At 42.0% G+C, this 22,548-nt stretch overlaps 1 protein-coding gene across 1 annotated transcript; it reads right to left on the bottom strand.

Moving 5' to 3' along the window:
• Nucleotides 1-1,447: 1,447 nt before the first annotated feature.
• On the bottom strand, nucleotides 1,448-22,408 carry golim4a (golgi integral membrane protein 4a). The gene is made up of 16 exons (XM_026192462.1): nucleotides 21,672-22,408; nucleotides 11,039-11,113; nucleotides 10,757-10,806; nucleotides 10,558-10,611; nucleotides 10,225-10,375; nucleotides 8,920-9,002; nucleotides 8,711-8,794; nucleotides 7,120-7,239; nucleotides 6,729-6,995; nucleotides 6,118-6,404; nucleotides 5,892-5,962; nucleotides 5,682-5,761; nucleotides 5,105-5,311; nucleotides 4,591-4,659; nucleotides 4,320-4,397; nucleotides 1,448-2,578 (listed from the first exon to the last, which is right to left on the bottom strand). Exons 1-16 carry the CDS (start codon nucleotides 21,856-21,858, stop codon nucleotides 2,441-2,443), a joined length of 2,001 nt encoding a protein of 666 aa, XP_026048247.1. The 5' UTR covers nucleotides 21,859-22,408; the 3' UTR covers nucleotides 1,448-2,440.
• Between the last annotated feature and the right edge of the window lie 140 nt (nucleotides 22,409-22,548).

The following is a 22,548-nucleotide window of genomic DNA, read 5'->3' as shown; positions in this document are numbered from 1 at the left end:
CACAGTTTGGACAGTGTTGCAGTTTATTTTGCTCTGTGCACCACCATAATAGATTTTTAAGATCGAGCAATCAAGATGTGAATGAAGTACAGACACTCAGCTTTAATTCAAGGCCTTTAAGAAAAGTATTGCATTACGTATTTAAGAATTACACCCATTTTATACACAACCCACAATTTCTAGGGGTAATGGTTATACACACTGTAGTGGGAGACCACACCACAACCAAAATGTTTGTGCCATTTGGGGTGGCTCGAATGTCAAGATACTGAACCCCGAGTTATATTGAAAAAAAAATGCTTGTATGTGTGTGTGAATGGGGTCACTAACAAACTCATCGCCTTTGAAATGGCAGGGACCAGGTCTGTGACCACTCGCAGTCAGCTGCCATCTTCAGAGTAATTTTGGTGCAAGTCAGCTGATATAGTTGCTGCAGAACTGCGATTTAACTGCAAAATAGCATAGGCACTCAGTGACTGTGCTTTTATGTTGGAACACAACAATAGAACCACTTGGCAGCAAGTTGACTCAAACCCCCTGATGTGTAACAGACGACTTGCCCTCAGTCACGTAGTAATTCAGAGTAAATTCAACATGTTGGCAATCTGTGTGTTTATAAATTAGACAACAGTTATTTCTGGCTGAGTGACTGCATTCAGTCCAAGTCGGACTGATTGTTTAGAGAAAGCCTGCCTCCCACCAGTTGACCCGTGCAATTTCCTTGCAAGTGAAAGTGGTCGCTACTACTTCCAATCGGTCTCCAACAGCAAAGTGATTAATGCAATCAGATTTTTTCCAACTTGCAAGGTTGGCATCTTTTTTTCACTCAAGTGTGACTAAGCTGTTAGATCAGAGGTGTCGAACTCCAGGCCTTGAGGGCCGGTGTCCTGCAGGTTTTAGACATCACCCTGGGTCAACACACCTGAATCAAATGATTAGTTCATTACAAGGTTTCTGGGGAACTTCAAGACATGTTGAGGAGGCAATTTAGCCATTTAAATCAGCTGTGTTGTATCAAGGACACATCTAAAACCTGCAGGACACCGGCCGTCGAGGCCTGGAGTTTGACAGCTGTGTGTTAGATAATCGATCAAAGGTGCAAATCCTAAGTGACCTACTGATGGGAAAACAGGGTAGGTGAGAGTAGCCAAAGCTGAAATAACCCAAAAGTTAACAAATGGATAAAATAATAATAATTTAGATCATTTATGTAGTTTCTATATTTTAATTTTGTTTAAAAATAATACAAATTTTTTACCAGAATATTCAGAAAGACTCTTAAGATGAAGTCTTAGATGATTGCAACAAGCTGATTGACCCTCACACCTCCACCACCTTCCTCACACTCACTCAGAGTATTAAAATTGCTCAACCACCACTGACGACTTATTAGCAACCTTAAAGCGCATTTTCAAAGAGGTGAATATACAGAATCAGACTACACAAATCACAATTATGTGAAATCTTCTTTATTCCACACAGGCAGCAATTCAGTACAATGAAACCCGCACTTTTCTGTATCAAATATAACTGGTATACAAATGTACAAATATTCAGCATTTATTTTACTATACATTGCCCAGCAGACTAGAGAAGCTGCAGTAAATTAAGAGTAAATTCCCATCAGCAGTGGACATGAAATAGTTCTCCATTAAAGGCCATGCTGAATGAAGCTTAAGGATCACCAACTGGTGTGCTCTTCTCGCTCCCACCTCATCAAAAATGATTTTCCAAATGTAAAATGACCTAAAAAGACTTAGGAGAACGGAAAGGCACATGTCACAGTGAGCAGCTTCACCAGAAGAGCTTACCGATTGGCATCTGTAATAATATCCAGGATATTTTTTTTAATGCACCAATGTATCAGCTTTACAAAACTGGTAAGGATCACGATAACACAGACTTTTAAAAATCAAAATTTTGCACTTTTTATGATTGTCAGAGTTCGTCCTATTAAAAAATAAATAACAGAAAATGACATTTGAGTTCTACCGTGATTACAACTGTCTGCATGAAACATATATATATATATGTATGAAGGCCTGATCATGACATCAGAATAAACATGCATCCTTTACACACACGCGCTCAAACAAAGCACTTTGATAAACAAAATACATTCTCTGCCTGCTCTTAAAAACAAGAACTACCAGGCAGTCAGGCAGACAAGAAAGTAGACGGAAAATTAAATGAATAAAAATTATATAAAAACTATACAGTATAGATCTCATTTACACCCACCAAATTTTGTCCATTTCCACAGTGTCAGCTGATCCTTTCAAATCTCAGAAGTGTTTGAAATATTGTCCCCCATCTTCTGAGCATAATATCCCAGTTTTCTCTCACTGGATGGCTGGTGCTATTCCTTTGGGATTCAAGGGAAAGAATGCCCTGATTGGTACTATAGGCAAGCTTTAAAAAACAAAACAAAAAGGCACTTCTACATTTCTGCCCTTTGATCGTTTCCCTTGTCTGCATCCTCCTCCTCTTCCTCCTCGTAATTCACGTCCTCGTTATTCTTGGCATCATTTCTGTGATCCCCGTCCATTCTTGGCCCTTCATGGTTTTTACCTTTATCCTGGAAGCGAATTACAAGCACACAACCTGATTTAATGACCAGGAGTCATGTAAACACGATCATTTCAGACATTTACAGTTAGTGTTTGCCTCCTGTGCAGCGATGCATGAATGAAGCTTAGATCCGCTGAGCTCCTGTTGCAGAGGTGGTAAGTGGCAGTATGAACTATAAGTCTATCAATGTGATTTTTTTTTATGAAGTCTTTTTTTTGAATATATTAAACATTAAAGATGATAAATGATAATCGCTCTAATCGGTCTCCAAGGTCAGAAGTTACAGACCAGCTGACAGTGAGGAGTCAGATGTCTTTCTCAAGGATATTTCAGCTCTGTGGACGGCTGGTTTTCAAAAGGTTTCAATGTTTTGCAGACTTTATAAAGACTGAATAAATATCTCAAACCAATTAAAATACCACATAACAGGAGTATTAAGGCTTATAGACTTTGTCATATATTGAGACTTCCTTATATGCCAAATTAAATCAAATGCAGGCGAACACACGACACTCCGACTGACTCGACATCCTATCTTTCTCATTTACCGTGAGTCACATGGGCCAGGGTTTACATTACAGAGACAGCACAGTGTGCTCTGACACACTCGAGCTACACACCAGTGAATCCCTGCACAGGTGAATATATTTCTGGATGTGAACCCAGAACATTTCGCTGTGTGCACCTCGACCGTTTTCCTCCAGGAAAGGTTTCAGGGTGTGATGTTACTTGTGAGGTGGAACGGAACCTGATGTGATGATGCTGGGAATAAAAATGAATTCCACATTTGTGCAGGTTAAATGGGAAACGGGAGGCCTAGGAAGTAAAGCGGATTGTGAGGTTGGTGGTTTCAGCTGCAGGGAAGACTGCATGAGCAGAGAGTAAACTTCAAGCGATGTGAAGAAAAATCTTTAACTCCTTGACCAGTGGAAACACCTTAGAGTATTTTTTAGTTTTAAAATAACCATCCTGTAATAGTAAAGCCATTGAAATTGTTATTTAACAGACAGTGTGTCGTAATTCTTTGATCTAAGGACGATACTTTTCTGTCTTAACCAAGCAGCAGCTTTAACGGGAGTGCAGTACTTCTAATGACCAGTAGATCCTGATTTCAAAAAAAAGTAAGCACTGACATCAACAAAGCCTCCGATTTTCTTTTTTAAAAAGAGACTGTATTTTTAGATCCATCACATTAAGGTGTAGGTTTAATGTCCAGGTAATAGCTGAATTTAAAGATAATCTACATAGTCGCAGTACCAAAATGGTTAGCGAGTGACTAGACTTGCTTCCAGAAGGGACTTTGTTTGAAAGCAGGAAACCCATTACGTTTTTCTTATTTCTCTTATTTGTGCCTCCTTGTCTCCTCGGCCCTCCTGGAAATCATGCCTAGATGAGGAGGGCAGAGGAGAAAGGAGCTATAACCCAGGATACACAGGTCTTTTAACCTTTATGGCAAACAGCAGGGGATGACTCTTTAAACGTTTGACCTTTTAAAATCACACGTTTCAGTTATTTAAGACGATTAAACCATGTGCATGACTACATGTCACATGTAGTAACATTACTCCATGTTCAGAATTTCATCAAAAATGGCCTAGTTTAAAAAAAAGCTCATGTACTTGGCCTGTTACTTTGACTTCTTTCCCCTTGTGACTTTTCCTCACCGCCTCCGATATTTGATGGGAGAGGAATCAAGGAAATCTCGGAATTGAGAAAAGGAGGATTGACTGCTTTCCCACAGAACATACCTGGTCTCTGTTCTCTTTTTTATATTGATCCTCTCCCTCCTCATCTCTCTTCTGTCCACCAGCTATGTCCTCCTGGGCCTTCAGGACAAGAAAAACCACATTTACGAATTGCAACATGAAACTTTAGTCACGACACTGAGATGCAAATGTATTGCAGCATTATATTATACTAAACCATATTCATTTAGTTTTGATAGTCTTACATTCAAGTGTTTTGCACCACTCTACTATCACTCAGTACGAAAGGCATGTGTGTGAGCATGCACGTTACCTCATCTTCCGCTTCCTCCTGGTACTGGTCATCCAGTGTGTCCTCTTGCTGGTCTGGATTTCCAGCTATCTGAATGCACACAAATCACAGAACAAGTTAAAACAGGATATAAAGTTTACTTTTCATCATAGATCCTGCGGTTTCTCTCTCTCACTTAATATATATTTATATTAAGGTGCACCTCGCCATGCAGTCTGGCTATAAACATTTTTGAAACAATGGGTCTCTCTGAAGAGCTCACTGAATGATTAACATCCGCACAAAGCTCAGCACTTTATACTGTATAGTGCATCTCTAGTTCTCAAACTTTCATGGCTTGCTTCAGTATGCCATTCTGAGCTCTGTATGTGTGTGTGTGCACGAATTTAGTCTGAAGCTGCCAACAAGCCCCTCCTCTTCCATTGTTGGCATTTTCAAAACCTCTAATCATCTTCCTGTTCAGCCCGTAATGTTGCTGTAATGTCAGTAGCTGCGTGTGCAGATGCTGAATACACTGTCGCCTCCCCTGACTCACCACCAGTTCCTCCTCCACAGTCGGTTTGAGGTTTTGATGCATTTGAATGTGCTGGGCCGGCGCTGCAGGCTCCTCTTCCTCTTCAGCCGCATTTTCATCTGCTTCGGCAGCGCGGTGCGGCAGCCGGGCGTCCTCGGCCTCGTCAAACTCATCCTCTCCCTGGTTGTTGGGGTCGTCCTCAGGGTTCAAGTCACCGTCTATGTCACCCTATAGCAAAATAACAAATTTAGAATAAGAGCTGTGGATATGATAAAATGAGTATGTTTTTGCTGGAAATAAAACTGTCAACCTGTCAGTTTCCTGTAATGTTTTATTAATTCTCTGGCTAGTATTCAGAAGATTTACCAGCTCAGTAGGTTGACAGACAAGTGCGGATAGAGAGGGAACAGATGAATATGGAAGTGGGCTGGGGTGATTAAAGAATCGATGTTCTGATGGATGGCTGAATGAGTGTATGGCGTATGATAGACCGGTGTGAATCTTAAGCAAGCGAATGAGCTAGAAGGACAGAGAGAGCCCGAGGATGTTTTAACAGATGGAGCGAGCAAGACGGCAAGACAGACAGACAGACATCCACCTGCTGATGTGGCGGCACTCTGTGATCCGTCTCTCGATTCTCCTCCGCCTCCTGCTCGTGCAGCATATGAACGTCTCTCTCTGTTAACACACAGACGCAACACACAAACTAAATCCACTACCATCAACCGGCTGCTTCTGTGAGCTCTAATGATTGAAGGGAATATTTGTGCAGTGAGAAATATGGAAGACGTTTTCCTGCAAATCTCACCTTCATCAACCTCAGCGTGACCGTCGTCTTCTCGAATATCATTGTCCACATTCTCGTATTCAGTCCTCTTCCTAATAACCGAGACGAGTACAGTGCAAGTAAGTACAGGCACGTGTTCTTCTGTAAAGCTATTTTATTAATTCATTTGGAGAAATGTAATAAGAAAATATGCCGCGGTTCAAAGTTTACTACTCGCTGCGACTGCTCTGTTTCCTTAAAACCTGACCTCTCGTGTTCTTCTCTCAGGATCTGCTCCCGTCTGTCGGCCTCCCTGTGCTGCTGCTGCTCACGTTCCTGCTCCACCTTCAGCCTCTGCTCCCTGTCCTTCAGCACCCTCTCCCTCTCGGCCTGGAGGGCCTCCTGCCGCCTCTGGATCTGCCTGCCCTCCTCTGCCCTCTGAGCCTGCAGCCGCTGCTGCTCCTGCTGCTGCTCATAGGCTGACTTTAGATGCTGAACCTGGGGGGGCACCTTGTGCTGCAGCTGGTCCTCCGGATGCAGATTCACAGGAGGATCCTGAGAGAGTTATAAATACAAGAGAGAGGAAATATCATGTAGAGCATGAAAAAAGTGAATTAGAGCTCATCAAACGCACTGAATTGATGCCAAGTTTAGATATAAATATAAAGCAATCTTTGTGTGTGTGTGTGTGTGTGTGGGGGGGGGGGGGGGGGGGTTCTCCATGTTTCCTCAATAAAGCTAAAAAAACAAACAAAAAAAAAAACACTGCATAAGCAGAGTCACACTGAACTAACTAATACCAGCAGGAAACAGACGTCCACTTCAAGATCTGTTTAAACCCTGTTTGGATAAGATCTTTTAGTCTAAACCACTGCTGACCATCTGTGGCTGGCGTTTCCGTCGGTCCAATGCGTTCTCATTCTCTTCTTCATGTTCTGGCTCCTGCTCTTCCTCCTGCTGCTCATCCTGTAGCTGGTCTGGGTCCTCCTCCAGCTTCTGAGGCTGTCCAGCTTGGGCCATCTCCTCCTCTGCCAGCTCCCTCCTCCTCTCTGCCTCTCCCTCTCTGTCCTCGTCTTTCTCAGACGGGGCGTGCTGGGTTACAGTGGAGTGGGACTGGACCTCAGAGTGGGCGTGCGCTTCATTGGCCTGGTGAGCCAACCGAGTAGAGAGCCATGAGAGAAATCTTGAGATCTTTTGATATTTACAGTAAACTTTTTGTCTTTCTCAATAAAACAGTATTATTACTTCATCCCAAAGAATCCCAGATTACCCTTGAATCAGTGTTCCAGTGAGCCTGCTGATCTTCATGTGCGTTGGCTTGTGCATGTTGTGCCATGCTGGGTGCCTTTTGCAGGGTCTCCTTGAGCTGTTTGTATTCATTCACCTGTGCCTAAAGTGAACAAGAGAAGAGAAAGGCAAAGATTAAGAACACATTTTTACCATTACAAAATTAAGTAAACCTGTTTAACTACTCGCTAACAAAAATATCTAAACAGCCAATCACATGGCAGCAACTCAACAGTCCGAAAAAGAGAAAATATTCAGTGACTGACAACTGACAGTTGGCAAAACACGAGGTGACTGGAAGGCAACAGTAACTCAAACAACTACTCATTACAACCAAGGTATGCAGAAGAGCATCTCTGAATGTGTTCTACAGCTGCAGAAGACCACACCAGGTTTCACTCCTGTCAGCTAAAAATAGGAAACTGAGGCTACAGCTCACACAGGCTCACCAAAACTTGACAATAGAAAACTGGAAAAACACCGTCTGGTCTCACAGGTCTTAATTAACGCTGCAACATCTACACATTTGGGATGTAGTGAACGGGATCTGCAGCAACTGTGTGATGCTGTCTCTGAGGAGTGTTTCCAGCACCTTGTTGAATTAATGACAAAGCATTAAGGTGGTGCAACCCTGTACTAGCAAAGTGTATCTAATGAAGTGGCTAGTGAGTGTGTATATATTTATGCAACACAGAAGCCTAAACCTCTTCTTCCATGATAAATCATTTAGAGCTGTGGCCTCCATCTTTGCGCCGTCTTGATTCTTTTAAGAAGCAGCTGAAAACTCATTTATTCAGACTGGTTTTTAACCAGTTTTGGGTTTTATGATGCTATGTTTTTATTTTCTGTATTTTTTATGCTTGTCTTTATTGTAAAGCAGTTTTTGATCTACGAAAGGTGCTATATTAATAAAAATAAATTAAAAAAATATAGCAAAAACAACCTCCTGTACAGCCATTAATTAGCTTCCATCTTTTTTTTTTAAAAAGGAAAGAAATAAATGAAGCTTTCCCTGCGGCGATACAGATACTTTCTTTCAAACTGTCCGTTCAGTTTTGGCCCTCGTACCGTTAAATCCTTTTATACGCGCATACTTTCAGAACAGGCCAGAGGGTTAAATTCTAAAAATTCTTGCTAAATTCCTCCCTCGTCCCTTCGTCTCGCTCCACTCCCTCCATTATAGCTTTCTGGCTGATTGGCTGCAGTGTGCTTTAGATGCACTGCGCTGACAGCCCTGACTAAATCAAACCCCCTGGAGTGAAGGAAAGAGCGTGTATGCATGTGTGTGTGTGTGTCCAAGCAAACGCACTGATGGAAAGCAGGCCAGGCTTTAAAACAAATTAGTAAATGCAGACAGAAAGAGAGAGAGAGGTGGGGGAATTGAGAGAAATGAAAGTGAGTATCTATCAGCAGAGCTCAGTGTATTCAGTAAACTGTTCAGGCAGTTCAGAGGTCACTCTTAAGGAGAAAGACAATTATAGATTTGCCACAAAACACACAAACCCCCCCTGCCTACGGCATCAATCAGCTGCTGTACTCAGTGACTGCAGTAAACCAGGAGGCTGAACCCTTACCTGAGCTGCAGCCAGCGCACTCTTGTGGTCTTCCAGCGTCAGTGCGAGGTGATCGTGGGCTGCCTTCAGGTCCTGATGGTGGATCTGAACAAGCAAATCCGACAAAAGTGAGCCAAGGAGCCATTCACATTTATGACAAGAAAGAAAAAATATATCTGTGCAGACATACAGGAGGAAGAAAAGTAAGAAATGTCCAGAGTCTTTCTCACCTGGGCGTCCTGTAGCTGCACGTGAATGTCATGATGGGCTTTCCTCAGTTGTTTATTTTCCTCTCTTAGGTTAACAACACTCTCTGCCACCGCAACAAATCAGAAATAAAGAGAAGAAAAAAAAACAAACATGTCAAACAACTTCTCCTGCAATAACTTTCCAATTATTACAACCAGTCATATTAACTCTTACTTGTCTGTCCTTATGCTCCATATTACCAACATTTGAATATTTTATAAAAGCAAATTAAATCCACGTTTGTTTTCACACCATTCAACTGTAAAATATGACAAAATCATTTTGCAGTCCAGAAATGTGAAAATAAAAGCAATTTTACATGCAGTATGTCATTAAGTCAGGAGATGGAGACAGAGTAAAAGTGGAAAAAAATCACTTATACTCAAAATATGACACGCTGACGGCCCTGGATACTAGACAAAACTGCCAGAGAGTGCGAGCTTGGAATCATGCTGACGGATCAATGGTGGGAAAAAGCTGTCCTCAGTCATAAACTACACCCAGGTTCTCATACAGTTGTCCAAAATGTATTAATGGACCAATGTGACAGATGTCATGGCAGATGTTTTATTCCTGCTGTAACCTGCACAGGTTTTAGACTGCTCCTTCAGGAACACGCGTAAAGTTCAGGGACCTGGATGAATGTGGGCTTTTTCATTGCTATTATTTGTGGTTCCACTTGTTCCCCTGAAGATCATTTCTCTGCAATACAAATTTTTCTCTTTTGCATCTCTGTTATAGTCGTATCCTAGGCTCAGAGACGTGATGTCATTTGTCGAGCTAGAAAAGATCAATTTTACAGTAAAAGGCAGCTATATAAATTAACGAGAATTAAAATCCAATGTAAAGTGAAGAAGGCTGAAAAACGGTCACATCCAGGAGAAATCACTGTTGTTCACCAGCACATTAAAGGGTTTGAGTTCAGGAGTACAGTGTGACTACATGGGTCACCATAAAAAGCATGACAATATGTGAACAGCAGGTCATTGCATTTGACCATATAACTGATGTTAGCACTATGGTGATAAGAAGGCCCAAACCATGCCCTGCTAATGTGGAAATCTAATTCATAAAAGTTCTTTATCATTCTGTGCAGTTATGATGTCACACAGACTCTGATGTTAATGACTTTGCTAAATACTGAAAAAAGTTCGTCCACCCCGCTGCGGCATTAGCTCATCAGTTCATCATCCGGATGAGCTAATAATAAAAGCTAACTTTCTTACACTCATATTTACATTGTTTCATTCAGTGTTTGTTTGCAGAAACCTGGCACAAGTCATTACCTTTGAGCTGGGAGACTTCTATCTCTTTGGCCTCCTGAAGTTTATCGTAGCGCTCCTTGTGTTCACCCAGCAGCCGGCTGTGATCCTTGCCCTGGACTTGGTGCTGCTCGTGCAGATCATAATACTGCCTCTTCAGGTCCTCGTGCTGATTCTGAAGGAAAGCTCTTGTTACAAACATAACATCAAAAACTACAAAAAAGGGACAAAAGGCCAGGAAGAATTTGTCTGTTTGGATAAGAGGAAGAAAGGTTAAATATGAGGATGTCTGTGTTAAAAGGAAGAAGAAAACCAGAGGATAAGTGAGTGTATCTATGTGTGTTTTGGGCTTCTGACCTTTAACATCTGATGTTGGACTTGTAAGGAGTTGTATTTGCCGTTTGATTCTTGCTGTTAGAGGATTTAAAAAAAAAAAAAAAAGAAAAAAAAAAGAGATAATTGTTTGCGCACAAGTTCTGCACAGATATCTCAAGCAGACAAAATAAAGAAGCCAACTAACAAATAAAAAAGCAACACTGTAGTGTACAAAAGATACCTTCTCTCTGTTCAATGATTGCTGCGCTTCGATCTTATAAACCAGATAATCTGAAAAAGACAAAAACAACAGAAAAGAAGCTAATTGAAACCAAATTTACACTTGAGATTACAATTTAAATAGATGCACTATTTTGCAGAAATTTTTTCTTAAATTTAAACTCAATAATTATGTTGTCTTAAAAACTGACTCTACTGCAGTCTAATATTTACTTTAGCACAAACTCCTCAATACGGACAAATTCCTTAAGTCGAGACTGAGTGTACATGCTACTTTTCTCACCGTCTTTGGCCTTTTTGTGCTCCAACCTCTCCTTCTGAAGACTCTTCTCCAACCTGGAGCGATGCTCATACACCACTACAGGAAACATGGAGGTGATGAATTAAGGGAAGGATTAGTGAGTGCTTTGACATCTATCTGGACCAGCAAACCAAACACAAAGCTCCAATACCAACACTTGGACTGCAAAAACAACCTCAACATTAGTCAAGTGAAGTGAAGTGAAGATCCTTTTGGCAATTTTCTTAGCAAACTAGCTTGACGTAGATATCTACAGTCTACATCAAGCAATATTCAAAGCATGGGGAAGTAGGTCAGTGCAGGAGCAAAGTATTCTGGGTAAAATTTGACTACATACACACCGTCATTCTATTGCTGCTAAGTATGCAGATATACTGAGAATACATTTGCAAATAGAGGTTTACATACATTCATGAGCACGAATGTCTGATAATTTTGGTCTTTCGGTGATTTCTTTGAACTCTTCTTTTCCCAGCACATATCTTTAACTTTTTAAGGGGCTTTTAAGTGTAGTCGACAAAAAACAATGAGGTTGGGGCTTTGGTAAGGCCATTGTAGAAGCTTTATCCCTTACAAAAACAGTTTTGATGCATGTTTGGGATGATTGTCCTGTTGGAACACAATATTCCCTCAAAATTTAAACTTCCTAGTAGAGATGGCACGATACCACTTTTTTATGTCCGATACCGATACAGATATCATAAATTTGGATATCTGCCGATACCGATATGAATCCGATATAGTGTTTTTTAATCAACAAAACTGTTTTTTAAATATCTTGCTGCATTTTGTATAAGTTCATACTCAAGTTTAAAACAACAACTACACTAAAGCTATTCTGTTATACCTGTATGCAAAAAAAAATATTTCATAGTTCAGCAATACTGATCAATCTAATAAACTTAGACCTACACCATCCTCCCTATTCTGGTATTTTAAAGAGTACTTAGCATAAATATTAAGCAACCTAACTAATAGGGTTCCAACTCCCAGCAACAACAAAAATAAATAAATAAAAAATAGGAAACCACCCCTCAATATTAAATAGATTCAACATCTTTCTTCAACAAAATTGCAGACTGCACAGATGGTACCTTCCCAAAGGAAAAAGTACTATATCTTACTAGGGTATATATATTAGACTTAATAGTCACTATATACAGTAATTGACTTCTATTCATTTTACATCAAATTAAAACTTTGTGTGTCAGATAATTATTTATTAAAAGCTAGACATTTTAAATGAGAATAAGAAAGAAAAGTATGTCTTTGTGCCCCCTTTTCCCTGTTAATGCCCTATCGGCCCCCCTGGCTAAACTTTGCTAGATCCGCCCCTGCACAGTTACCAGCGTCAGCTACGTAGAAAAAGATCCTGGTGTAGAAAGTAATATTAAATAAATTCTAACAACAGCTTATCAAGCTTAAACGTGCTGCTGTTGTTCAGCCGCTGGTTTCCTCTTTCTGGTGCAAAGTGGGCCAAAAGTAAACTAGAGACAGGAACTCGTGACAGAAAAGCCGATCAGCTGATCGTTAAGCAGTTTCATGATTGAAGTAGCAGCAAGAGAGAGAGAGAGAGGCAGTCGCTCCATATATTAGTTGTTAAGCTTAACGCAGGAATGCTTTACAAACATTCAGAGATGGACTTACACACTTGCTTTACTTCTCTCGGGGATAACTTTGTCGGAGATGAAATGCCGGGTTGCTAGCGAAGCTCCAAATGCTATCCAGACCACAGACAGGTCCCGCATGCCACAGCTGCTCTATCACGTGATGCATACTGCTCCGACGTGCTAACGTTCTGAGGTGAGTTACGGCGTGTTGCAAGTTTTGTGAGGTGCTTTCGTGATATTTAATGGATCGGATTACATTTTTTATTTTTCTCCGATATCCGATCCAGTAATTTAGGTCAGTATCGGACCGATACCGATACGTAATATCGGATCGGTCCATCTCTACTTCCTAGCTGTTGATCTGAGGTGAAGTTGAAGAATTTAGATGTTGTCAAACTTCCTCATTATCCCATCCACTTTCTGCAAAATACCATTACCACAGGCAGCAAAGCAGCCGCACAGCATAATGCTACCACCACCATGCTTGAAAGCTGATACAGCATTCCTAGGTCTTTGTCTTGTCTCATCATAAAACTTTTCTCAGCAGTTTCTTTATTTCTTCCCATACTCTCAGTCTATGGCAATTTGGCAATTTCTAGTTCATGGCAGGCTTGAGCCTTGCTGGTTCCTGGGTTGTTTCTACAATACAATTTTAGATCTTCAGTGAGTTCTTTGGACTTTCTCATTGTTCTGAATATTGGTCAAACCAATAAGGTGTCAAACAAATCTGTTCTATGCTGCAGAGAGAAATTACCAGTAGTCAATTGTGATCACTACTGAGGAGTTAGCGCTTGACCATGGCAAATATACTGTAGAACTGTCAGCACTTTGAGTATATGTATATATTTAAGACAGTATGTATAATTTTGACATTGTGTGGATTAGAGAAAATCCTAAATGAAGTCACACTTGTTTTTTTGTTCAAGGAAATTATTAAAAGTCCCAAATTACCATGCCATTCATGTCCTTGATAAGTGTATGTAAACTCCTGACCTCAGCTGTATTTGTTAAAAGAATATGAAAAGAATAGTCTTATAAAAGTCTTATCCTCTTCATGCTCTAAAAGCTTGAGTACCTGTTTAGATTCACTTCTTACCTCTCCAGCTATCCTCTAAACCAGCGGTCCCCAACCTTTTTTGCGCCACGGACCGGTTTATGCCCGACAATATTTTCATGGACCGGCCTTTAAGGTGTCGCGGATAAATACAACAAAATAAAACTAGTACCGGTACCGAAAAAAATAAAATTTATTCATAACACACGTGAAAAGACCCAGGAAAACCGAGTAAACGATAAAAACGATAACAAAATAACGCTGAAAACCGATAAAAACCCTGAAAACTATACATTTCACACCTGAGCCTCAACTCTCGCGGCCCGGTACCGGTCCGAGGCCCGGGGGTTGGGGACCGCTGCTCTGAACTCTCCATAATCTCCCTATTCCTCCCCATTTCATGATCCTCATCTTTTCTAAATCAGAGAAACAAAAAGCAACCCGACTGTGAACAAAGCAGCATAAGTAGTCCTCGATCACTGTTAGCAGTGCAACATACTGAGAAATGTCAGGTTTATTTCTTGCGAGTCAGCTTTGGTCAGTTCTTGAGGCAACTCGTGAAGGCATTTTCTAACTTGGACACATTTTCTAACTTGCCATTAACCTCAGTTTATTTTTTCACTAAATGCATTACATCTATTTAACACATTTCAGTAGGAAGCTACTGACAACTGGACAGCGTCTCACGTTGGAATCTGACTGTACCGCTATTAATTTGTTCTGGTCAGGTTTGGAGTCTTCACACACCCCTGTTCTCTGCTGCCTGTTGGAGCGGGGGGGCTAGGAGGAGGAGTTGGCCGTCTGATTGGGGTCTGGAATGTGGGGCCTCCCTGCTGCTGCCGAGCCGGGGCAGTCTGCTTCTCTCCACCCCAGGGAAAAGGGTAACACTACCTGGGTCTGGGTGCAGTTTCCCCTTCCAGGGGCAAGGGTACCTAGACCCGGGGCTTAGAGTACGCTTGGGGAGTGTGATTGTGTGTACAGCGTCTCTTTATGTCTGTCTCCACGTTGGGTGATTGCATATATATATTGCATGTAATTGCATATGAGAGCATGAGGGTGGGAATGGATGTTTGTATCTGTGTGTGCCTGTATGTCTGTGTCTATATGTCAGGTCGGGTATCAGACGCCACCTCTCTAGGGACATCTCAGGCCCTTCAAGGTATGGAGGCCTATCTCCCCCCACCACTCCCCCTGCCAGTGGCAGACGCCCTCAGACATCGGTGCATTGGTGGTTCTTTGTGTCCGGGGATGGGCGTCTGGGTACCCACCGGCTCACTCCGGGGCTGCTTGTCGGGGCCTGGAGCTCGCTCGGGCCACTTCAGGGGTGAGGTGCCCTCGGCCTGGGGCTCGGTCACTCTGGCACAGCTGGCTGCCGGCGGAGCTCACGGGCGCGTCACTGCAACCCCCCCTGGCTTCTGCTCCGCGGCTGCTGAGTGACCCCTCATCTGGGACTCTCGTCAGCTCTTTCTGGGACAGTGGCGCGGCTGCCCCTCTGTTGGTCTTCCTGAGTCTCTTGTGTTCTGGGGGCCTCTGGATGTCTGGAGCCTTGATCTCCTCCATACCTGCTTCAAGCCCTGGAGGACGGGGCTGTGGCCCCCCCACACCCTCTAACAGATCATTACATGCTCACAGGTGTACACACGGGTGCTCACACACACAAACTACACCCTTTTTGGCTCCTACCTCAAAGCACACTGTGCGCTGTCGATCTGACGTGCTGCACAATAATGTTTAATATTTAGTATTTACCGTTACATTCCCATAGATCATCGTGATGTTGTTTATTCTATTGCTCTTTTTTTCCTGCTTGTTTTCTCTTTTTTCTTTCTCAACAGGTGATCCAGGTGATTGATACATGTATTTTTTGTCTGCTTATTTTGTTGTTTTTTGGGTTTTTTGCCCTTTATCACCGTTCCTCTTCCCCGCTGTTTTTCTTTCCCTCTTTCTTTCTCCCCTTTCTTTTCCCCAGTCAAGTCTGTCCCGTATTTAGCAGGTTAAAATAAAATAAACAATAAAAGGCGAATCAAATAGACCAATACGGCAAGGCTGGGTTGGTCGATTTGGTAAAGTTATTCCGTTGGGCATCTTTCTTTGCCTTTAGACAATAATTCTGATGGCAAAAGAGCCAAACGGGACAGGCAAAAAACCCCCCCCATTTGTTCTGGTCTTCAGGCAGCATGTGATTTAACTGTTAAAACAAGAACTCTGAACATTAAATCTTCACTTATTCCTTTCCACTGGGGGCTGGGCAGTGAAACTGATGATGTGGCTATTCTTCCCTCTGAGTGCCACCTCAACAGATTCCAAGATAACTGTTCGCTACATCTATATTTAGTTTTAATATCATGAGGGCAGCAAAAGGAAAGAAGGATAGGGGTAAAAGAAGAAGGGACAGGAAATTAACAAGAGAGTAAAACGAAGCTCAAAGAAACTGGAAAGCTGATCCTAACAGACCAGCGCTAGTGTAAATAAAGGTACCTAACTATCAAGAGGACAAAAAAAAACCTGCTTCTATCATATGAAAAGCCAATGTAATGACAACAAAAGTCACCCGCACAATTCAGCTCACCACGTTTTTACTCTCAATGTTGCTTTAAAGTGGTTATATCCACTTTTTTCATTATGCGTTGTGAGAACATTTTTTATGGCACTGGTGTATAAAAAGAAAATACCTTTTATGATTCTGTACAGTGTGCTCATTTGATTCCATTTAGATAAACAGTTCATGCTGCACCACTTGCTGTTTTTTTTCATGCAGAAGTTAAAGTAATCCCATCTGTTTCCCAACAGACTCTCTGGTCTTTCCTCATCGGATTTTAGAATACAATAAGTTTAAGTTGTGACTCGCATGTTATAATGCTGCCGGGATCAGTTCTGAATAAGTAGCATATAACGCTTAATGGCAGTAAAGCAGAAGTGAACAAACTTTCCCGAAGTTTCTTTCATCAACGCCTGATCAGGTGGTTGTCTAAAACCTCACCAGATTGGATTTTATTTCGCTCCTCTGAGGCGTTGAACCTCCTCAGCAGTGCCAAAGATGAGGCTATGTTTTTCTTAGATGAGCTCAGCTCGGCTACACTCTCACTGTGGGCCAACTGGGCTGGGCTAGAGCGACAAACAACTGGAGTCTAAAGCTTAATTTATAGCACTGTACTGATTCCCTGTAGAGCTCAGGCCATAATGAGTGATGTTGTGGTTTGCATTTATACTTGGTTTCCCATCACGAGAGAAACTAAATTGTTTGTGGTCAACTCAGAGCTAATAGATCTCAAACAATTGCTAACTGTACTGAAACACGGTACAGAGAAAAGATTTCAAAACAGACTCACTACACGTACTGTCAGGGGCATGAAAAGTGCCTTATATCTACTGGCAGAATATTATGTACTGTAATAGAAGAGTGATCGAGCAATGTGCAGATGAATTTACATTCAAAGAAGCAATGAGTATCACATAGGCCTGAACCTTAGCCACCTAAAAACAAATAGTGCTGTAGGTCCAGAATATAAACACACAAAAAACAACTTCAGCTGTCAAAAGTCAAAAACCAAATGTCATAAAAGCATACAAGGAAAGCAAAGACAGCACAATGGAGAGTTTTCATTGCTTTTGAAAACCTGGATCCACTACAAAGAACTTCTTTGTATAATATGACTTCTGTCTTCTCTGCCACGGGGGGGGGGGCCTAAAGAATAAGCAACAGCACAAATAAAAACCAGAGCAGGCCACATAACTGGCTGTTCCACATTTTTTAATACTCTAAGTGGTTGTAGCGCACAGTTACAACATGTAGAGGTGAGTCTGCAAAGCTCTGCTTAGCATCTACACACTTCACTGCTATCGTGGGCCTTTCACTTAGCATGTACATATATACATGCAACAGGCTTACAGCAAAGAGAGAGCAGCTACAGGAGGAGGGCCAATAACGCAAACATACAAAGAGCTGCTGGTGTGTGCTACAAGTGTGAAATGGCCACAGACTGTTGACTCTTTTGTTGTTAGCGGTCTCCATGCTACATTAGCTCTGCTGTTGGCAGTGTTGGTGGCACGTGGCGTAGTAAACGGAGAACAACTCAGAACTGAATTCACCGACCTCACAGTTCAGGCCACTGTCACAGATACAGCTTTTTGACTTACGATCAATCCGATATTTGATCCAAACATCAGATCGGGGCATCTCCCCATCAGACCGATGAAACACAGTGTGGTTTGAGCGTAGATAAGAACAAGGGGGCCTTCTATGGTGGTGACATTTATTGACCTACTGGTTTAGATGTGGCGAGGATAAGATCAGTTAGATTTGGCTCAGGGTGTTGAAAAGGAAATGTGGGCCAGGAAAAAATTTTTCTGTGGCGTTTTTGTTGGTTCACATTCCTACTTCCATTGTGTATACACACATACACACCAGACATACAAACACAACAGACCAATTAGGTTTAGGAGTGAAGTTCAACACAGATGCATGTCCCAAGAATCTAAAAAGTGTTGATTGAATATTTTATGTGCGCTGGAACTAACTGTCTGCTACTAAGTTTTGCAAACTTCAAGACTAATGTCTTTGACGGGTAACCTATTTTACAAGTCACTCTTTGTTACAATCAGGTCAGGCCTTACAGGGGCAGGAACTCAGAAAGACTGTGAGACACATGACCTGATCCAGGAAGTGATATTAGGTCAAAGAAACACGGCATGTTTGCGTATTTACTCCCCACAAGATTTTCTTTTTCATCAAGTTTGTTTTTAGAGTCTACAGGTAACATTGAAAGGATGTAAAATATGTTGATATCTACAGTTCACATTAATGTTCTTGAGCTACTTGTAAACAGAGTAAAATAGTGTACACAGTATATACAGGCCCTCGATCAGCTGCAAATTTACAACATCAAAAGCCAAAGAGCTAAATATTGCATGTCACCCATTGTCACTATCAAGGCCTCAAACTGTAGATGTTAAGCAAGAATGTTGAAACATTTTGGTTTCAAAACTGCAGCTTCTCAGCTCCCAAAAGCTCACCACGTGTTGTTAAAAGACGACGTGTTGCGACAAACACGCAATTTCTCGAAACGTGTCAGTGCCATCGAAGCTCGCGCTCATCAAAATGAGCATCAAAACAAACATTAAATTTTAAATCTTAAATATTTCATGAGCTCCCATTTGCACTGCTCTCAATTAAATACAGGATGTAGGTGATTAGTAAATAACAGCTCTCTGTTTCTACTGACGCTTTTACACGCCATCCCAACTTCTTTGGAAATAGGGCCGGTTGTTAAATCACAGTGACACATTTGTCAGCGTGCACGCATAACCACAAAGTGCCTGTTAAAGACTTAAAGTGCTTTAAATGACTGATGACTGCCAGCCTGTGGCTGCAGTGGATAACAGGGAATCAATGTGCCTGGCTCACAACCCTCACATTGCCCCCACCCCTCAAGCTATAACCAACCTCTAAATATAGGGCCAGAAAAACAGCAATCTGTAGTCAGCTGTGGTTGTCAAGTGGCTTTGTGATTGGCTGAACGATGCACTGTTTCACAATGATAGTTATGGGTGTGGCGCACAAGCAGGAGAGAGCTGAGCTACAGGAAGTTGAAATCTACATAATGTATGCTGGTACACTGCAGGACCCTGTTATGGATGACATCACTGGATGTGATGTAATCTGTTGCCTGAATTTTTTTTTTCTTTTAAGCTTTTGCATTCTCAACGATGAACTTTTAGCCTAGGCCTTGTAAATATACCTTGTTAAAAAACTTAGTGGATTCCTCATACAGCACCCTATACTGTCATGACACCACAGAAGAATTAGCAAGGTCTATACCTCTAAACAGTCTCCTGTTGCAAATTGATTTGCCAGTAGAGCAAGGCTTTATTGGCACAAATCCAGCAATTATTTGGAAACACCTTAAGCATAAAAAATAGCAGTAAAAGCTTCAATGTGTGGTCCTGAAAATCAGTAGATATGGACTATATCTGCTTTCCAGTAAATAGAGACACACAAATACGTTCACATTAAAAGACCTTCATTGCATCTTAATCTACTAGCAGCAGAAGGGTTTTATTAAAAGGCCCAACTTCAGGAACTTCACCCCACTTTCACAACATTTTAACAATCTTGTTCGGCAGTACCCTGAGTGCTTCCTCCATATAAGCGTGCGTGAACATGCTGCTGTGCTGACAGGATGTGAGGTTTCGGGCCTTGCCATTATGCCATGAGTTTAAAATTAGCCGATGGGCAAAGAGCCCGCTCCTACATGGCTTTTCAGAACAAGGTTTGTTTGCGCCCACATCAGGAAGCAAAGAAGTGTGTCAGGCTTTCAGCTCAGACTCAGAACCTGACAATGTAATCCAGCCTTTAATCCAACAATAAACAAGTACCGGTAAGCCATTTTTCCCTATTACCCATCGGTTTGCCATACCGTGAAGCTGCCCTAAATCTTTCACCGGTCAGTTCTAGAAGTCTGCATGCATTTGAATATGGTCCAGGGGGTGTTTTGTCTTCAAGGTAAAGAGAACTGCTTTGTGTTAAGTTTTGATGCTTTCGCTGACATAAGAAGATCCCTTTAGTCATTCTTCAGTTCAGGTCTGTGGAAATACATCCACCCCCCTGTAATACTGGTATAACCAGAAACAGAGTGGCGATATACTGTGACCATCTAGATATAATAGGTATACTGTATCTGTTATCAAGATATGGGGAACTCCCAGTCTTCCATAAGGTTTTGGGCACTTTTGTTAATATGGGTGCTCTTTACTCAAATGATCAGAAATGACAAGAAAATGTATGGATTTCTGTCAAGTAAGCTAACAAACTGTGCTGATGAGCGCATTGTCTTAAAGGCCACGTTTATAGCAGGAACTTGAGTATCACTATGTTGCTCATTACAGTGTTTAGAAGTTCCGGCAATCTGTGGGAAATTACTCCTTATTGCTCATGAACGTACAAGTTTAAGGCAAAATCGAATCTGATGTGATCCTCTGGAATAACTGGGGCACAATTGGGAATTTTCTCCAACGTAATGCTTTTTAGTTTCAGCGATTACCTGAGAGTCAAGGATGCCAGCATGGCAACAACATCCTGCACCATGGTGGCTAAACATCAAGAAAAACAAAAACAAAGACAAAATGAGCTCTAAGACTTCTAGGAATACAGCTAAAATACAGTGACTGCAACCAGCGCTTGTGTTGTAATAGCCTCAGTTGACCACAGCTGCAGGAAGTGACGGGGCTAATTTCACTTTGACTGCACCTCTGGAAAAACAAATGAACTCTCGTTAAAGGCAAATATGCTTTTAAAACATTTTTTTAAAAGGCAAATATGCTCATCTCATTGTCAGGAGATCAGGAGCCATCACCAGTTTATTGGCGGCTTTACTGAAGTATCATTTCTCTAATCCAGCTAGATCAGATGTGGCAGGAAAGTTAAGATGTTTCTGGGAAATCTGTCTCTTTTCAGTTTACAACTGGTTTTCATGGGGTCTCAGCTAATGAGTACTGTTATTACTGATTAATATAGTGATTCGTTTGTCTACAGGACGCTTTTATCATTAACTATCTCAGATTGATCAAATTTCTCAGTTTTGCTGTGTGCCAAAGATCCAAATATTTAATTGACTATTAACATTACCAGTAAAGCACACAGTCTTTACAATAAAGCCAGGAATGTTGAAGACGGAACTTTTTTTTATTTTTTATTTTTTATTTAAAACCTTAAACACGTCTATACAAACATTTTGTAACCCAGTCTGGTTTTTAAGGTGCTAAATGAACGCCGAACTTAAGTTTGTTAAGTAAAGTAATATCAAGTCCTCCAATTTGTTTTAAAAGATGTAAGGGTGTTTCAGCATGTTCGACAATAATGACAATGCAGTTTTATCCACGGAGTCTGGCGTGACACGTAACGTCGTGTCAGCTGTGGACAAACATTCGATCACCTCTCCGCCCCCGTGTTTACCTTGGAGCTGTGCCGACAGCGACTCTTGGTGTTGCTGATACTTCAGTGCCATCGCCTCCGTCCTCTTGAGCTGTTTGTGCATCTCGTACGACATCATGCCCCCGTACATCACCCCGCAGACCACGGTGACCAGAAGGAGACATTGGAAGATCCTCCGCTGCCTCCGGGAGCACACCCCGTTTCCCATGTTGGACCCGCACCCCTCCCCGCCTTCTATTCGCGAAAGCCCCGTCTCTGCCGCTGGAAAGTTCCGACTCAACTTTTTCCCCCTCCCGGTGAGAACTGAGGAAACTGAGGAAACCTCCCCCTCCCCTCACACCCCGAGCATTTCCACGCAGAAAACACAAGCTACGTGCTAATACTCGCTTTCGGGCACATTATTGTCTTTTTTAGCAGAGCTGCATCCAAATCTCGACCCTCTCCCCCCTCTGCAACTTCAAAGTAGCCGCTCAGATTTTCGCCTGACTTACAGCCAAACTCTGGCTCTGCCTTCTTTTTAGCTCTAAAAGCAACAAAATAAATAAGACGGGCGAGTCCTGCGTGGGTCTATCTTCCTCTCTTGCAGAGTTTCTGACGTGACTCGGGCAAGCTTACAGAGAAGTTAAAAGTTGGGTCCACGACGAGGCCTTCATAGCACCTTTAACTTCAGTTACGTGTCAGCCGAGCGGCTCCCTGCCATCCAACTGCAGCGCTATAGGAAGTCCCTCCTCCGAAATAATGGTAAAGTTCCCTGCTCCCGCCCCGTAAGTGCTGCTTTTATTATATTGGTCGCCAGAGAGCTCACTCAAAAAAGCAACGAGGAATGTGAAGGAGGAAAGATAGGACTCCCCCCCCCCCCCCCCCCCAAAAAAAATGTAGCGTTTAATGAGGCTTAAAG

This window comes from Astatotilapia calliptera, chromosome 14, assembly GCF_900246225.1.
Source record: "Astatotilapia calliptera chromosome 14, fAstCal1.2, whole genome shotgun sequence".
Taxonomy (NCBI): Eukaryota; Metazoa; Chordata; class Actinopteri; order Cichliformes; family Cichlidae; genus Astatotilapia; species Astatotilapia calliptera.
The sequence above is the reverse complement of the archived record's forward strand: the minus strand, read 5'-3'. Positions and strand labels throughout refer to the sequence as shown.

Coding starts and splice junctions, on each gene's coding strand:
- golim4a (XM_026192462.1), bottom strand. CDS start 21,858: ATGGGAAACGGGGTGTGCTCCCGGAGGCAGCGGAGGATCTTCCAATGT. Junction 7,240..8,710: donor GTGCGCTGGCTGCAGCTCAG/GTAAGGGTTCAG, acceptor TGTTCACTTTAG/GCACAGGTGAATGAATACAA. Junction 5,312..5,681: donor GAGTGCCGCCACATCAGCAG/GTGGATGTCTGT, acceptor ATTTTGCTATAG/GGTGACATAGACGGTGACTT.